Raw genomic sequence first — 18458 nt, forward strand, 5'->3', positions numbered from 1 at the left:
AAATAAATCAACAAAAATTCTCGTCCCATAAAAATAAAATAAATATGCCAGATAAAATGAAACATGTTTCTCAGCACAAAGATTTGGTAATCATACCTGTCGCGGTAAAAAAGCACTCCGTCCGCACTCGATTCTTACCGCAGTAGAAGGACACAGTAAAAAGAATTTACAGTATTTACCGAACATGTCGGTGAAAATAAAGAAATCGTAAATTGCTATATTTATACGACCGTATAAATTACTCGTATTTTATTTATTAAAATAATAATTGATTCTGCTTTGGTCTCCACTATTGAAATCTCTCTGCTCTGAAAATTTTCCTTTTCTGCTTCCCCCTTTTCCGGTTACCGTTCGAGAAATCTATTCTTATCTTTTGTCGCTAGATTTTGTCGTCTATACGCACAACTATCAGCATCTGTATAGCTGTAAGCTTTATTTCTCTGTCTCTGCAACTTGATCGGTTTATCGGCGGGGAGCCGGCGCTGGAGGCGAAATTCTGAGCACCGGGACTTTGTAGTTGGAGTAGAAAATGGAGAAACGCGGATATAAGCTGCGTATCCTTTTGAATCTTCATTTTCATTTTTCTTGGTCTACATTTGTTTGTATGCGGAATTTGGATGCGCATGTCGGTGGAGCTGAATGCGAGGTTATGGAATCTGAGTTAGGGTTTCAATTAGCGATTTAGTGATCTGAGTTGATTCTGCTTTTTTTTTTTTTTTGGTTCAAGGCCATTTAGTTAAGAGAGACGAGTCGAGAACATGACCAAGGAATTGAAAGCTTACTCAGTTGTTACTGTGGTCTTCATTTTTATAACTAAAATATAATAATTGTAATCTCTCCTGCTATATTTTTGTTTCGTTTTCGCTTATTTTCTGGAATTGAATCGAAATTCTGAATTTTGTAATTTTAATATGGCGGTGATTTGGGAGGGATAGCAAAATTGAGAATTCATTGGATATAACTTGAGTAACCTATATTTTCTGGATTTTATTTTGGTGGATCCAGTATAAACCAACTACGGAGTAATAATTCTCTTGACTTGCTTTTGAGGTGTTTAAGTGATGAGTTGCATCTATAATTTTCATGTGGTATATTGTCCATTCTTGACTGTATGTAATCTAGAGGAATTTGTTGCACACGCGGGGAATGTAAATTGTTTGAGCTTTGGGAAAAAGAATTGCCGCGTATTTATTACAGGTGGAGATGATCAGAAAGTGAATCTTTGGTCCGTTGGCAAACCGACATCTCTAATGGTTAGTTAACAGATGGCACTACCTGATTTGGCGGTATTTTAGACATGTGGTTCATGAAAATTCGCCTAATGAACGTTGTGACTCCATTTTTCCCAATTGAGACTGAGTTATTTTCCTTGTATATGCCAGCTTTATACTTGTCTGTATGTATTCAAGTAAATGCACTAGTTTGATGATTAGATGAAACTGAAATTCCTCGATAAATGACATAGGTAGCTTATTCCCAGTTTACCTGCGGGTATGTAATTCTGGCAGCCACTTTTACAGCAGTACTTGGGAGTGCCATAAACATAAGTTTGCATTGACAGAGCAGCATGCTTGTTTCTCACTCCAGAATCACTCTTGCCTGCTATTTTAACTAGTTGCATTGTTTTTTTATGATGTTATAATTTCTATTATGATGGTATTTGAGTGGCAGATGTAATATGTTCTCTGTATATCTTGCTATAGATTCACTTGACAATTATGATATCCTTAAAATGGCAAACTGCCGCATCTCCTAAAGCTAGTTTTTCTTCTTCTCGGGAATATACTGCTTAAACTCTCATACTCTTTTTAGTTTAACGCATTATGCCTACCTGTTGATGATGCAGAGCCTGTGTGGTCACACTAGTCCGGTTGAGTCTGCAGCCTTTGATTCAGCGGAAGTTTTAGTGGTAGCTGGATCATCTTCGGGGGCCATAAAATTGTGGGATCTGGAAGAAACTAAAAGTTAGTGTACACTTTTTGTGATGTCCTATGCAATTTGGATTTGAAACTGAAACAGTTTTAATTTTTAAGTTAGTTTCATAGCCAGACTTTTCAATATGGAATTTGATGACTGAGTACGACTATACATTTGTATGTCATTAAGTGGGATTTACTATTTGTTGCTTATAGAGTTGAGTGCTGCTGTATGTTAAATTGGACATTTTATCTCCACTGTTTTTGATGTATGTAAACTTGTCTCTGTTTGGTCTGCCCCATGCTTATGAATTAATCCAGTGTGGTATCACTCTTGATGTGGTTAATCCTCTTAAAATGTAGTGGTTCGCACTCTTACCGGGCACAGATCCTATTGTACTGCCGTTGAGTTTCACCCATTTGGTGAGTTTTTTGCATCTGGTTCCATGGATACTAATCTGAAGATATGGGATATTAGAAAGAAAGGGTGCATTCACACATATAAGGGCCATACTCGAGGGATCAGTACAATAAGATTCACTCCTGATGGCCGCTGGGTAGTGTCTGGTGGATTCGATAATGTTGTAAAGGTATTGCTTTGAGGATTTTGGAAAGTGAAATTTAGAGAATAATTCTAATTTGTGCTGTTTGATTCTAAAACCAATTTCTACTGTAAAGGTGTGGGACCTGACTGCTGGAAAGCTTTTGCATGATTTCAAGTTTCATGAAGGACATATTCGTACGATAGAATTTCATCCGCTCGAGTTTCTTTTAGCAACAGGTACGGATATGCCTATGGTTTACTTTACCTGCCAATTTTCTGTTTCATACTTCTTGATTTAAGTAGTGGAGTAACTTAATAATTATAATCCAGGTTCAGCAGACAAAACAGTGAAATTCTGGGATCTGGAGACCTTTGAGATGATTGGATCTGCCAGGCGTGAGGTAGTTAAACTTGTCCTCATTATTTGTTCACAATAAAGAATGTTTAAATCTTCCTGTTAGCAATGTCCTCTTCCCATCACAATAAAGCATAAACAAGAAAGATGAAAAAAATGAATTTATAATTGCCACGAGCTTGCGCCTTGCTGTACTGCTATCTGGCCCAGATACCGGTACGCCATAGATATTGGGATATACATAAAAAAATAGTACTCCCTCCGTCACATTCAAGATGGCCACATTTCCTTTTTTGTTTGTCCCAATCAAGATGACCACTTTCCAATTTTGGAAATAACCTCCTCTCTCCTCATTAAAATATTCAACTACCTTTTTCCTCTCTACCTTATTCCACCTAACAACACTTCCTAAAATCCCGTGCCACTCAAGAATGTGGCCATCTTGAGTGGGACGGGAGTAGTTGTTACTTTTTGAAGTCTTGTAACTCAAGTATGTTACATTTGCATCTTTTAGTAGGTTTTACTGCTGAGCATTCTGAGTTTGGGTGATAGCCTGCGTAAAGCTCAAAGCAAACTTATATACTTCTTGAATTTTCTGTCAGTAAGCAAACCTTTTTGTACCTCATATATAGTAAAATGCTCTGTCCTTTTGCTAGAAAAGTTTGTAATGGTGGAGAAATGAAGTTTGGATATTTGATTTCTAACTTAACAATAATCTGTCAACTAAAATCAGCCAACTAATTGTCCTCCAATAGCTCTGTGTGATTAACTATTATACTTGAAGGTTCTAAATTTGTTGATTTTATTGGGAAAAATAGTACTCCTATAGTATGTGTTTTGTGCTATTGCATATTTCAAAATAAGTATGCATGGGCATTATCTAATTGATACTCCCTCAGTCCCTTACTACGTGAGGTGCTTCTTTTTGTAACGTGTTTGAGGAAAATGATAATAAAAAGTTAAAGTGGACTCTCTTACTTTTGTAACGTGTTTTAGGAAAATGATAATAAAAATTTAAGTGGACTCTCTTACTTTACTCTTTCTCCACTTTAACTATTTATATTTTCCCAAAATACGTGCCAAAAGAACCGCCTCACTTAGCGACAGACAGGAGGAGTATTAATCTTTACTCATCATGTTTCTGATTTACTGTATCTAGTGTCCGAAATTTGGAAGAAAAATAAAAAGAAGTTAAAACCAAGTTTGTTTTCTGATATACCACAAGTTACTTATGTGATCATTTTTATCTGAACATAGTTCTGAAAAATTTTAGTTCTATATCATGCATGGTCAATTTGTTTTATCTTCCCTCAGGCTGCAGGAGTGAGATCTGTTGCATTTCACCCTGATGGTAGAACACTTTTTTGTGGACTTGATGATAGCTTAAAGGTATGGATTTGGCTCATTCATTTATTGACTTGTTTTTTTAGAAAAACAATCGTTAAGATGGTATTTCTCTTCAACTGCAGGTTTACTCGTGGGAGCCTGTAGTTTGCCATGATTCAGTTGATATGGGATGGTCAACACTTGGCGATCTTTGCATCGATGATGGGAAACTTTTAGGCGGTGCATATCATGAAAACACGGTTGCAGTTTGGATAGCAGATGTTTCGGTATTTGCCAGTTATTTCTATTATTTAGTTGTCTTTAATCTCCTCTTTGTATATTCAGAACCCCAATATTTCATTCCATAACAATAATGAAATGCCACTTGTGCATCAGCTTGTGGAGCCTTATGGTACAAGATTTGCTCCGGAGCAGTATGACCACTCTGAGCTGAAACATGAGTGTGAGGGAAGTCCTTTGGAGAAGGAAGAAAGCCATGTAAAGTCAAAGTCCAATCTTAAGTCTACAGTGCCAGATAGCGAGTCTAAGGACATCAAAACTATTTATGTTGACCGTAAGTTTTATTATGTGTTTGTGTACTCTCTCCATCCATCAGGAACTATCTCTTAACTTATTGGCAATAAAGTCAATGGTTGACCCTTTTAAACTGCAGGTGTGAATTCCATCAGTTCCAAGACAGCTGAAACAGTTGAAGTTCCTAAGGTTGTACAGACATCTGATTCCAGCCAAATCAGCGAAATTGGAGTGCAGAAGCCCAATCCTAGAGCAAGTTCGCCTCCATCAGATTCCATGGAAATCAGCAACGTTAAGATTCAGAAGCACAGTCCACCAGAAACTTTGCCTCGATCTGAACCCAAGAAGATCAGCACTATTGGATCCCAGAAGCGTGGTCCTGCAGCTAGTAGCTTGTCAGCAAAAGTTAATGTGCCGTCCGTTAATAGAACTATTATTATGCCAAGCATAGTACCCCGAGATAGCATTGGAAAAGATTCAATTGGGTCTAGAAGGGATTCCATTGCGTTGGCTAAGGCCAGCAGTGGCATGAATTCTAGGTCATCTCACGCACGGAGGCAGTCAAGCAGTAGGTTAGATATGGAAAGAATGTCAGTGGCCCTTGAATCTCTGCCCTCTGATAATGTGAGAAAACCTGCTGTTAGTAGAAAGGATCTAAATATTCGTAATAGGCTGTTCCCTGATGCAAATTCGAAGGACTTTTCTGAGGGGAAACAATCAAATATTGATACTGTTGTCGAAAAGCCTGACAGAACTTCACTGCCAGCCACGACATCAAGTATGTAGAGTTCTTAATTCTATTTCTATATATGCTCTCATCTATTCCTCCTTAAGACTGTTATCATTCTATTATTACAGCCCATATATCTATTTGTATTGCAATAAGTGCATCTGGTGTTATGGGCAAACTTGACCTGAGTCTCTCCATATGCTGGTAAAGTCAAAGAAGAGTTTAAAACTTATAGATTCTGTTTTATCACACACACTATTTTAGCACATCGACTAAGTTAGGATGTTGTTTCCTGTCATGCTTATAGTATTTCAATCTCCAACAACTAATTATTGTGTGTAGTGAAGTACTTCTATTCGTACTTTGGCGAGTTGTAATCCTCAACTCAAATTTGTTTTGATTTATTTAGGTGATCAGCCTCTCGATTCTTGCAAAGGGGCGAGTTCCATTAAAGTTGTCAATGGAGGTTGCTATTTAAATTACTACTTCTCAGAAAAGATAATAGCATAATCTTTTACTTATATTTGTACTATCCACTGACAGTGGCAGTTGTGCATGGAAGGACACGTAGTTTGGTTGAGAGGTTTGAGGGAAAGGAAAAAATTGATGTGGATGACATTTGCACCCCTGATAGGACTCGTGGTGGTGCTGCTCTCGAGCCTGCGGAAACTCCCTCCCCCCAGGTAAAATTGTCTCCTTTCTGTGGATCTTATGTAACCCGAATGGTAAATTTTAGGCGATTTTTACTTTTATCTCTGAAAGATGTGGCGTGTTCTGGATATTTAGAGCAAGTTCTATATTTAAAGTCCTGTAATACACTGACAGTGGATAGAGACGCGCAATATCAGTTTAAAATGAATGAGCAACAGAAATTTACCACCTCATAATTCTTCATAAAGTTTTAACCACTGATTCATTACTCTTTCTTGTATTAAAATCTTTAACTGAGCAACTTATAACTTCAAAATTCTTAGTGTTCTTTACTTTGACTGTAAATTTTTAGTTCCAAACATTTTTGTTTCTACTAGTGTTTGCTCCCTGATATGGCAGACTTAAGCATAAACTAGGGGATTTTCCTTGATAATGCTGTTTAAAAATTTATATTAGACTAATGATTTCACTATGTTGCAGATTACTGACCAGAAAATTGACGTGAGAGTGCAGCCTACTTTGGATGATAATATTGTCCTCGAGAATCTTATGCAGAGTCATGATGTGCTATTGAGTACATTCCGGTCAAGACTGACAAAGCTGCAGGTAGTTCTGAAAATGATTCTTAATGTATAACTCCACTCAAATTCACTATTTTGTTGCTTGCTGTTTATTATTTGCTGGGGTCGTGAGATCTCTTAGTAAGCAGCTTATTCTAGGGGTTGCCAATGTTTCAGTGGTTATATTATGTTTTCTTCTTGTTCTTCTTTTTTGCATGATATTATGAGTTATGACTATCTATCCTCTTTGTATTTTTCTATTTAAGCCCCCTTCAGTACATGTTTTCTTGGGCCGAGCTTTATCATTGAGTACTGTAATTTCCATGGTGCAGGTGGTTCGACATTTTTGGGAAAGGAATGATGTTAAGGGTGCTATAAATGCTTTGAAGAGACTGCCTGACCATTCTGTCAGTTCTTTATTTTCATGTAGAGGAATTATGCGGATATTTGTTGCTGCAGTGCAATATATTTTCAGTGTTGTTTGCGTTTTTTTTTTCTGAAAATTATATTACTCGTGCAGGTACAGGCAGATGTAGTTGGTGTTCTGATTGAGAGAATGGAGGCTATTACGTTGGAACTATTTTCTTGCTTGCTTCCTGTGCTTTTAGGATTATTGGAAAGCAAAGCAGAAAGGTAACCTTATCTGCAACATTGGTGAATATTTTTCTCTAACTGGCAAGGAGGATAAAAGAGATCCCACTAGAGTTTCTATAACCAAATTTATTATATCTAGAGCAACGAATGTCGACTTAGTTGAAAGGTCATCTTCTGCAGTGAAATTTCTCTTTTGGTAGAAAACCCATAACCATGTTCATTTGTAGGCATGCTAGTCTCTCGTTGGAAATGCTTTTAAAGCTTGTAGCAGTCTTTGGCACAGTAGTTCATACGACAGTTTCAGCACGTCGTTCGGTCGGTGTTGATCTTCATGCAGAGGAGAGGTAGCGTAGCCTAATTTATTTTTTCTTAGATTCTCTTCATAGTATCACACTCATGCCATTACTAATCAAATTGGATTTAAGTTGTACTGGATTGCTTAGCTATTGATGTCTCTGCTTGCAGACTCGAATGTTGCAGACAGTGTTCCTCGCATCTGCAGAATGTGCAGAACATGCTTCCAGAACTTGTGAAGTGAGTATCCCAGTCTTGAACTTGTGGTCTCTACAGTTCGTTATAGTTTGTTTATTTAGCATAACTGGTTGTCTGTCTCTTTGGTGTAGGAGGGGAGGTGTCTTAGCAAGATATGCACAACAACTGAACCTGGTTCTTCAACAAACATAGTGTATATTCAGTTGGAAGAAGGAACAGAATAATGGTAGTTAGGTCTTGTCCATTCACAAGAATTTAAGAATTCTTGGATATACATGGGGCCTTTTTGCAGTGAGCTGTGACAGATTTAGTGCTTTTACTTCACTTTGTCCAGCTCCTCTGTAATTATGTGCAGTGGTATATATCAAATATATGAGCTGTAAGCTGTAGATGGTAAATGTGATCAAAGATAAAATCTATAGCTTGTTAGTCAGAATTCAAAGATTATTCAGTTTTGGACACTTGATCTACTCCTACATATTGTAGATCCCAACTATTTCTGATTTCCTTACATAAGGATGATAAAATATTAGTGGGGTTGAGTATATTTTACATATAGACAGAATAGAAGTTTATAATTCTTTTGATCATATCTGGACACCATCATAGAAGTCTCAAGCTGGCGATGCAAATGGATCATGCTTGATTAACAGGTAAAGACCTATAAATTGGCATTATCAGTATTTAATACTCCAGCATTTAGTTTTTATTCAAATTTTGAGCTTTGTTTTGTAATCTTATCTTTTTGATAAATAACACAAGGCAAAGACTATCATATTAATATATTGAGAGGAGGTTTGAATCCAATCAAAGAGGCTGGTTCCATACATTCTTTTGGTTTGCTTATGCTATGTATCTCGATACAAATCCACAATTCCAGAGCTCTCTCAATGTTCCTTTATTTTATGAATGACATGTTAAAATAATTAATGCGGCCCCTTAAGTTTGACATATCGTAATACCCTATTTCAGTCATATCAAAATATAAAAAGAAAAAATGTACTAGTATTTATGAGTATGACTATATAGAAATGCTACCATTTTTGGTGTTAAAAAGTCTTGAATATCCTCACATAATTTACATGAATCTTATTAAATTGCAAATGCGTACTACAATAATGTAAATTACACCGTCGCAAAATTTTACAAATTTGTCAATTTTGTGCAAATTGTATAGCAATGTTATTTACACTATTACAAGAATTGGCAATTTTATGAAAATTTTGGAAATATTGTAAATACAAATCATATTCATTTTTAAATAATAAGAACAAAGAAGTCAGTTTGATTAGCACTTATCGCATTGTGGGATATTTTTTTGTAGGTGGCTGATTTTATTGCGTGATTAGTTTTCAAAATTGGTAGTGATCATTCGTTTGATAGTAAGAATAAACAATAAATTACACCTTTAATAACTTAATCCATTATATTTGAGGTTGTTAACACCATTATTTTTACTTTTTTGGGACTTGCTTTGCTGGCTGTAATGCATTAGTGTTGTATCCGACAAAACGATTGATTACATGTCCTTGTTATGCGATTGAAATCGTAACTCACGCCATGTTTGTTTACAATCTCAATAGTTTGATCATTTGTGCTTCAAAATATTAAATTTTTGGGACCACGAATATAGTTTGAACTTTGAACATTTAATTGATGGTTTGTTTTTACTTCTAATCCGCTTATGATAGTGAAAGTGCGAAACCTCATTCCACTCAAAATGATAATATTATCATATTTACTAGTACTAAAATAAAGACCTTTAATCAAAACATTATAGTATGATAAATAATTGAGGTAGCATTAAGTTTATCCATACCACGTGCCTTTAAGAGGGAACATCGAGATTCTGAGATGTAATTTAGTTCGATTTAGTGGTATCCTTTCACTTTAGAGCATCCGCAGAGGTGCTCGCTGGGACGGACGGCGTCCGTCCGCTGGCGTGGCAACGCGCTGTCCGTCGCTGGCACGGCGCTGCTCGATGCATCGAGCTCGTTCGTGCCGCTGAGCAGGCGACGTGGCGCGTTTCTATTCGCCAACGGATTATCCGTTGGATTTTCTTTTCTTTTTTTTAAATAAAAAATAATACCAAAAATTAAAAAAAATATATTTTCAGATTCTCAAAAATATAGCCGTTTTATTACCGTTTTTTGAAATTTTTTTATTTTTTTTATAATTTTTTAAAATCCCAAAATCATCTATAAATACACACATTCATCATCCATTTTTCACATCAAATTATCTATCATTCATATTTTTCATACAACTCATCTACATCTTCCTCTCTCACTCAAACCCTCTCTAAAAATGGATTTCACCGATATCATGGCTGAAGCGAAGCGCGAAGAACAAGAATACTATGAACAATATTATGCCGCCTATGAAGCCTATGTCGCCGACACCACCCCCGCCCCTCCTCCTCGACCAACTAGACCAATTCGCCGTTACATACCTCGTGACCGGGAGGGAGCCAACGAAAGACTCGTTGCCGACTATTTTTTCGACCAACCGCGGTTTCCGGAAGATTACTTCCGTCACCGTTTTCGCATGTCAAAACGGTTGTTTATGCGTATTGTCAACACATTGTCCGCCCGTGTTGAATACTTTCAATCACGCAGAGACGCAACCGGTCGGTAAAGTCTCTCGACGTTGCAGAAGTGTACTTGTGCCATCCGACAACTTGCTACTGGGCAAACGGCTGACCTCTTCAACGAGTATTTGCATGTGGGTGAGTCAACTGGAATCCTATGCCTCAAAAATTTTTGCGACGGCATTCGTTCTGCTTTCGGTGAGGAATTCCTTCGGGCACCCACCACCGAAGATTGTCAACGGTTGCTTCATCTTCACGAAACAGTCCATGGTTTTCGCGGTATGCTTGGCAGCATTGACTGCATGCATTGGAAGTGGAAGAATTGCCCGACTGCTTGGAGGGGGCAATACTTAAGCGGCCACAAAGGCGGCGGCCCAACGCTTATCCTTGAAGCGGTCGCCGACTACCGCCTATGGATTTGGCATGCATATTTCGGTGTTGTCGGATCCAACAACGACTTGAATGTGCTATATTCTTTACCACTCTTCAATGATGTTTTGAATGGTGTAGCACCGGCGATCGACTTCACCGTCAACGGAAATGCATACCACATGGGTTACTATCTCACCGATGGTATCTACCCAAGGTGGTCGACTTTCGTGAAGACGTTCAGCAATCCGCAAGACCCGAGACGAGTTCTTTTTGCGCAGCGTCAAGAGTCTGCTCGGAAAGACGTCGAAAGAGCTTTTGGGGTCCTTCAAGCCCGATTCAACATTGTGAAGGCCTCGTCTCGGCTGTGGTAGGTGAAGAATATCGCAGACATCATGTACACGTGTATTATCTTGCACAACATGATTATAGATGACGAAGGACCGAGGACAGCTAACTTTTATGACGAGGATGAAGCCGGAAGCTCAACCGCGAGGTCTCCCCCACGCCGAGGTGTGCATACGACGGTGGGCGAGAGGATCGAAACAAGACACACAATGCTCGATACCAGAACTCACATTGAGCTACAAGAAGACCTAATCAAACACATTTGGGCGAAATTCGGCCACGAGTAGTGGTTTTTTTAATTTTATGAATTTAATTATGTAATTTTTAATTTTTAGGATTTTAATTATGTAATTTTTAATTTTTTAGTAATTTGTAATGATATCAGATATTTTTAATGCATTTTAATATTGTGGAAATGTTTTTAATAATTGAAGTATTTAAATTAAATAATGGAATGGTGGAACCCTTGAGCATGTCCTTGCGGAAGAGCATGGATGTGTGTGTTGTGCTTTTAAAAAAGAGTAGGAAATAAAAAATTAATAAAAATGAGTTCGGGCCTACATCCGTGCTCTTGCCAAAGAGCACGGATGTGAATGCTCACCGCTCGCCGCTATCAACCGCTGTTTGCACGTTTGTACCACTATTTTAATTGCTATAAATTTAAAGAAACATTAATCACTACACCAATTTATTTAATTATTTTCAACATAACATTAAATTAAAAAATACACTACAACGATCCACATGTTTACCGGTACCATTTATACACCAATTTATTTAATTATTTTCAACATAACATTAAATTAAAAAATACACTACAACGATCCACATGTTTACCGGTACCATTTATATTCCTAGGTCACATGTTGATATAATATACTACGACTATAATTTTATAATAATACTAATAGTAGTATCCTATTGCATTTTGGTGACGTAATCCAACCTTGTACAGCTACCCTCTAAGCTAATTGATAATTAAATTCAATTCAATTCAATTATTCAACGTTAATTATTAGATTCATGTAAAAATTGTTGCGTAACCTATGGTTTTGCTTTTGGGTTAGTATCGTATCGTATCAAATCTTACCTTTATTTAATTGCTGGTGGTTAGAATGGCCGCCTACATCGCTGAATTTCAGATTTTCTATATATTTTAATATAGGGTTGTCGATCTAAAGAAACACTACTAAGAAACAATCTAAATAAAACCTAATGATATCAATAAGCATTTACCATATTTTTGAAAAAATAGATGATAGTATAGACTAATATTGTGAATACTCAACACATAGTGTGGTTTCAATAACTAAAACTTGCAATTATGCAAACTAATAGTGTGGTTTCGAATATGCAGATGGCTTAAATATACATGCCATCAATTACTACTCCTCAACCCATATAGTATGCCATATAGTGAACTAATAAGTGAAGTATAGTAAGCAATTCATTTGGTTTTATTTTTAAGTTAATTGAACTAATATTTTGCCAAATCTAGTTACTAACTTTTCATCCCTTTTAGTCAAGAAATCTGCTACACAAATAATTCTGATTCATCTTTTTTTGGCACAACACAAATCAAACAGTCTCACTCTCACTGGATTCAATCAGAAAAAAGTTGTGAATTTTGATATTGTTAGTTAGTAGTGAGCATTAATTATGATTAAGCAACAAATTATATTTGGTGGGTAGCTCTCTCTAATAAAAGCGTGGCGATCGACTATTCGAGTTCAGCTCCACTTCCACTTCGTGGATTCGTACTTCCGCAAAATCCAAAGCTCAGAACTTGTTTTCTAATCTCCACTTCTCACTCACGCTGGAGCTTGGATTATTCTATCTTACTTGACTTCATAGATGTACAAATTGATACGGGCCCGGGATTTGAAGTTAGCTTGATTTCATCTTAGGACTGAATCCCGTGCGAAACACGTTTTCTCGGATTGGAGGAATCGTGAGCGAGATAGGTATGAGTTTGGTGTTCTTGTTAATTTTCGTCTTTTTCGAGTGACGAGGGGTTTTGGTGTGGTTTTTGCTTGTTGCGCATTGGGATAGAGAGACAATCGAATAGGATCCAGTATTTGGGAATACGTGTAGTTTGAATTGTTGTTGTTTGCGTCTCTAGGAAGTTAGCAACTACTCTACTGTGATTATGTTCATCTGAACAAGCGGCACTGGTTTTTATTTTAATCTATGTTTTTGCCCAATTAAATGTTCTGTTATTTCCTAATATTAGTGATTAATGGAAAGTGGGATATGTTAATGTTCAATCAATGGTCATGTAGAATGGGGGAGTGAAAGCAAGAGATAGGTAAATTTCACAGCCGTGCAACATAAGCTTGGTATACTTGTTCTATAGTGACGTTGTGTTGGAAAATCTAGAAATGTGATTTCTTAATTCATCCTAATGATTTTATCTTTGTGACATCTAATACACAATTTTTTCATCTCTACACGTGCAAGGACTTGTGTGAACGAGATGGAAGTGCATATCTCATATGATCTAAGTTTTCACTATTTTTGTCTTATGCATTGAGCTGCAGTTGAAAAAGTGTGGATTGGGGCAGTAATGATTTTGGGAAGTTAACGTAGTTTCTGTTTCTTTCCCATTCAGTCAGTGTGAGAATAGTGCCTCGTATAGGTATGTTCTCAGAACGTCATGCTGTGCTAGTGATGTATATGGTGCTGGGTTTTTGGCCAGCCACTTTTATCAGTTCATATCTTTTAAGTGGAAGGGTTAGATGGCATCCATTCTAAGTCTCCGTGTGTTCTTTTCAAGTATTATGAGGAATTTCACCAAGGAGTGACTAACAGCTTGCTGTCCCAATTTTTCCCCCAGAATTATGTACCTCCAGAGATAGGTTATAAGTTATAACTAATAACCTTCAAACTATACCACGCATATGATTGATGAAATAAAGTAAATCATTAAGTTATTCAATTGAACGTTAAGTTAGTTACTAGATGGCCACTGTTGTAAGCTTTTGTTTGATCAGTGGTGACATTCTATATTTCATATGTATGAATTCATGCAGTTCTACGAGGATAATAAAAATCTATAGTTGTCTATGAAGGCACCCAAGTCATGGAGGTGGCAGACGAAGACATAACATTTCTTATTTGACCAGGTATTAGTCATGTTTTCTAACTTTTGAGCCAAAGCATCCGCATGAAATTTATTTTTATTTTATTTCTTTAGCATACAAAATTGCTCTCCAATTCGGAGTCAGATCAACAGCATTTTTAAAGCTAAAAAGGCTTGACTTTCAGGTATAACTGCAGAGAGTACTTGGAGTGAAGATGAAACAACTCCCATTCATGGGAGTTGTCTGTACAGTGATGTTGTTTATTATATACAGGACAACAATTTTTCAGTATCAACAAGCAGAGGTATGTTAAGAGAGATGCTGAAGAGTTTGATTGCATTCATACTTTACTAACCTTGATATATTGGATTTCAAGGAGATTTTGGATATGCCTTTTTCTACTGCCATGATGATTGATTACTAATTTCTCTCGAAGTACTTGTCCATGACAAATTTTTCCACTTATTTTCCTTCATGTGCATCAGATGGAACAAAAACTGGATTCTTTTTATACGTTGAAGGTATCCTTCTAGTAAACAACCTTGTTTGTCAATTACTTCTCCACATAGTATAGCCATTTAATAGGTATTTCTATTTGCTTAAGGTTATTAATGGTTTGGTCTAGGACTCAGGTGTGGATACCATGGAGAAGTTGCCTCGTGGTATCATTGAAGCAAAGTCAGACCTGGAGTTAAAGCCTCTATGGACAAGCAGCAGTGCCAATTCAAAGGTCAATTTAACATTTATTTAGAGCCAGTACGCCCTGTGGCCATTTTTCATGTTCATCAGAGTTAGCTCATTATTAGTGATTTATGGTTTTTGTTTGTACATTACTATACACACTTATACCCACTGGCTTCGAATGGATTATGATGACTCTGCATCAAAAAACTTAAACACCAATTCCTATGTCTTCCACTGAATTTTCAGGACCGTGCTCAGCGCTCTGTTAATTTGCTAGCGATGCCTGTTGGAATCAAGCAGAAGAAAAATGTTAATACTGTTGTGCGAAAGGTACAACTTCTATTGATATCAACATTTGACGATCTATCTTAGTAAGTACTCATATTCACTGATGAACTCTCTTGATTTCAGTTTCTTTCAGAAAATTTCACAATTGTGTTGTTTCACTATGATGGAAACTTGGATGGATGGTGGGACCTACGTTGGAGCAAGCAAGCTACACATATAGTTGCTCTCAACCAAACAAAATGGTAAGCCATCAGTCCGTCCTTTCTTGCCCATGTGCCGAATTTAAAAATTTCACAAAAATAGGCTATGCGAATATTCAACCATCTATCAACAAACGTCTACCGAAATTTGGAGACAACAAATATCAACAGAGAGACAATTTAGTACGGTTCAAGCATGATTTTGGGTTACTCTAGCTGTAGTTAAAAGCTATGACAGATGTCACATTCAGTGTAAATGAGGTGTTGAGTGTTTGACATGGTGGATTCCTTTCTATATTTCTTTTCCTTTTGGTTTGATGGATGTAAAAGGAAAAAGAGTAATGCAATGGGACTCACCTTATGCTAGTTAGGACTATGACTATCCCAGTTTGGTTTGCAATATGAGATGTTCAACTACTCTATAGCTTACTTATTTCCTTTCACATTCAGGTGGTTTGCCAAACGCTTTTTACATCCAGCTATTGTGTCCATCTATGATTACATATTCCTGTGGGATGAAGATTTGGGGGTTAAGAATTTTCACCCTGGAAGGTACTGTTTCAATACTATAAAGCTGTATCTATTTGATAGTTTTTTTTTTGTATCCTAATATATTTGTTTAACCAATACTCGTATGTATATTTGGATATTCCCTGATATTTGTTGATATATTACTGAATTTTTGGGCGGAATTTATGGGCTAGTCATGTTGATGACCCAGGAAAAACAGTTTTTTATTTTTTTTGCAAAATATTGTGGAAGTTGCCCAATAAAGAAACATCGTTAAGTGATAGGATTTGAACCCTGAACTCACCTCTGGGAGAAGACATGCATGACAGAAAATGCAATTTGGTTCTCAAAATACCTTATACTAAGTCATTCTCCTCTAAACAGGTATCTGGACATTGTAAAATCAGAAGGACTTGAAATATCTCAGCCAGCTTTGGACCCAAATTCTACTGGCATACATCATCGGATCACTATAAGAAACCGAATGAGTACATTTCATAGGTATAGTTATTGAAATGTCTATGTAATTTGACTCTGTATTCCCTGTATGGTGCTAATGCATTATAATTTAAGCAGAAGAGTCTATGATGCCAGAGGTAGTATTAAGTGCTCAGATGATAGTGAAGGGCCTCCATGCAGTGGGTAAATTTCGTCACTCTCTAATTTATTGTTTTACTCCGTATCTTTTATTTTGATATGCAGTTGGTTTCTCAAGCAGCTTGTTCCTACTGTTGTCTGCCCACATCCTAAGTTTTCTTTATGTCTTGATGAACATTCCACCCACCAAGAATTTTGGTACAATCTATTCATAACATAGTAATCACTTTTGCATAAGCAGTTTTGTAGAAGGCATGGCTCCTGTGTTTTCGAGATCAGCATGGCATTGTGCCTGGCACTTGATACAGGTACCTATTATGTGTTTTTCGTAAAATTTCATTTCCTCGAGTTACTACTTACTCACTAAATTTGAAATTTATAAAGTCAAATATTTTCTGAACCATGTAGATGTACGTATTAAACTATAGCAAATTTATGTAGCACACTGCACACATGGTTTGAAGTTGTCAGTATACTGATCCTTAGTTCCTCACTTTGTGACTGCACCAAATCTGGAAAAAGTTTGATATTGCAATCTCATTGACGTCGGTCATGCTACGCTTTTTTTCATTTCAGAATGATCTTGTTCATGGATGGGGAATGGACATTAAACTTGGCTATTGTGCACAGGTAATACTAGTTCTATTTCTGTATTGTCAAAGAAGATAAAAAAGAAGCTAATATACTAGAGTCCATTCTGAGAGTTGGTTAGTCTATGGTCTTATCTTTTTTTTTTATGAATAAATGAATTAAATAAAACCAAACCAAATGTTAACATCATACACTCGGGCATACCCGAGGAAAGTACAAGTGAAAGCCACAAGTCGGCTAGTACAAAATAACATGGTAAAAACCAAGAAGCAAAAGGGAATGGGCAGGGCCCCCACAAGATCGTACACAGTTCAAATCACCCATCGAAACCCAGAGTGGGCGGGCCTCGTTAAAACCCCTTGGGGATAAAACCCCATGGGATAAAATTCCCCAAGGGGAAAAAGAGTACCCTGATGAGTAACTCATAATGGTCTTATCTGCTAAGCTGCTAGGTGCTTTATTTGTCTACATTTTGTTGATGCTGCTATTGGAGTTTTATGTCTTGCACTCTGCAGTGATGTTTAGACCCCCATTTAGATAACAAGAAAATTAAAAACTGTAGGAGTATAAAAATTGGTACAAGGCTTTTGCTTACGTATTAATGGTTTGTCGTCTTGTATACATTTACACCTTTCTAGGGGGATCGCACGAAAAAGATAGGAGTTGTTGACAGTGAATATGTAGTTCATCAGAGCATACAAACATTGGGTGGTGCATCTGCTAAAAAGGTGATTTACTTTTCTCTTGGATCACTTCAGTATATGCTAGATTTCCTTTTTCCTTATGTGTTGATTTCCTCTGCACTTCTTCTAGTACTACAGTATATGAAGTATGCCGATATGATAACATCTAAATAGCATATTTTCAATTCAAATAATACAATGATATTCTTTATCCACTATGTAGGCTGTGAATTCTGAAGTGACTACAAAGGTACACCTCCATTGTTTAAGTTCATCTTTTCTATCCTCTTCTCCTACAACATCTATTTGTTATACCAGTTTATAAACTAATGGCAACTTCTATCCCTGCTTTTCTTTCGATCATTCCATCTCGCAGAAGCATGGTGTTGATGTTAGATTAGAGGTGAGCTCCCATATTCGAACTAGTATTTCGTTTGTAACTGCCTCCATTACTGTATGCGTGATCTTGGAAATATGGTGATTCAGATACGGAAGCAATCTTCGATGGAGCTTCAAAAATTCAAGGAACGATGGGACCGAGCTGTTAGGGAAGACAGAAACTGGGTCGACCCGTTTTCCTCAGCCCAAAGACGCAGATTTTGGGGCTATTACAGACGTGCCAAAGTTTAAATAGCCAAAATTTAATCTCTGCAATTTTAGTAAGTTAGCGTATCAAACCTATAATGTTTATATTTTGGTTCCTTTTCTTTTATCCAGTCAAGATTGGGTCTATACCTGCAGCTGATCATATGAAAATGGAAAGATATATTGATGAAAATACAGAAGAAGGAAAAAAAGTGATTTGCAATTTAA

General features: G+C 36.8%; 2 protein-coding genes across 7 annotated transcripts; both read left to right on the top strand.

The window, feature by feature from the left end:
* The first annotated feature begins 276 nt into the window (after positions 1 to 276).
* LOC121745116 (katanin p80 WD40 repeat-containing subunit B1 homolog KTN80.2-like) lies at positions 277 to 8249 on the top strand. The gene is made up of 18 exons (XM_042138903.1): positions 277 to 554; positions 1123 to 1253; positions 1847 to 1964; positions 2280 to 2506; positions 2595 to 2697; positions 2791 to 2861; positions 4130 to 4204; positions 4285 to 4428; positions 4538 to 4715; positions 4815 to 5453; positions 5815 to 5871; positions 5949 to 6088; positions 6537 to 6662; positions 6949 to 7023; positions 7137 to 7249; positions 7438 to 7554; positions 7676 to 7744; positions 7834 to 8249. Exons 1-18 carry the CDS (start codon positions 530 to 532, stop codon positions 7892 to 7894), a joined length of 2469 nt encoding a protein of 822 aa, XP_041994837.1. The 5' UTR covers positions 277 to 529; the 3' UTR covers positions 7895 to 8249.
* Positions 8250 to 12514: 4265 nt separating this feature from the next.
* LOC121743005 lies at positions 12515 to 18458 on the top strand. 6 transcript variants are annotated; one of them, XM_042136176.1, is made up of 16 exons: positions 12515 to 12973; positions 14042 to 14134; positions 14277 to 14396; positions 14469 to 14613; positions 14725 to 14822; positions 15023 to 15106; positions 15188 to 15306; positions 15715 to 15816; positions 16159 to 16275; positions 16351 to 16416; positions 16613 to 16679; positions 16948 to 17001; positions 17601 to 17690; positions 17869 to 17895; positions 18022 to 18048; positions 18132 to 18458. In XM_042136176.1, the coding sequence occupies exons 4-16, from the start codon at positions 14538 to 14540 to the stop codon at positions 18273 to 18275; spliced, it is 1071 nt and encodes a 356-aa protein (XP_041992110.1). In that variant the 5' UTR covers positions 12515 to 12973; positions 14042 to 14134; positions 14277 to 14396; positions 14469 to 14537; the 3' UTR covers positions 18276 to 18458. The 6 variants fall into 6 exon arrangements, with proteins under 6 accessions (XP_041992110.1, XP_041992111.1, XP_041992107.1 ...); XM_042136177.1 differs by having other exon boundaries at positions 12520 to 12973; positions 14718 to 14822; XM_042136173.1 differs by having other exon boundaries at positions 12520 to 12973; positions 14578 to 14613; positions 14718 to 14822.

The sequence above is a fragment of the Salvia splendens genome, chromosome 8 (genome assembly GCF_004379255.2).
Source record: "Salvia splendens isolate huo1 chromosome 8, SspV2, whole genome shotgun sequence".
Taxonomy (NCBI): domain Eukaryota; kingdom Viridiplantae; phylum Streptophyta; class Magnoliopsida; order Lamiales; family Lamiaceae; genus Salvia; species Salvia splendens.

Excerpts from the sequence above, each read along its gene's own strand:
- LOC121743005 (XM_042136173.1), top strand. The coding sequence starts at position 14,307 with ATGAAACAACTCCCATTCATGGGAGTTGTCTGTACAGTGATGTTGTTT. Across the intron at positions 14,397-14,577 it reads TTCAGTATCAACAAGCAGAG|ATGGAACAAAAACTGGATTC; the intron begins GTATGTTAAGAG and ends CATGTGCATCAG. Across the intron at positions 16,417-16,612 it reads GAAGGGCCTCCATGCAGTGG|TTTTGTAGAAGGCATGGCTC; the intron begins GTAAATTTCGTC and ends TTGCATAAGCAG.
- LOC121745116 (XM_042138903.1), top strand. The coding sequence starts at position 530 with ATGGAGAAACGCGGATATAAGCTGC. Across the intron at positions 1,254-1,846 it reads GCAAACCGACATCTCTAATG|AGCCTGTGTGGTCACACTAG; the intron begins GTTAGTTAACAG and ends TTGATGATGCAG. Across the intron at positions 4,429-4,537 it reads TTTGGATAGCAGATGTTTCG|CTTGTGGAGCCTTATGGTAC; the intron begins GTATTTGCCAGT and ends CTTGTGCATCAG.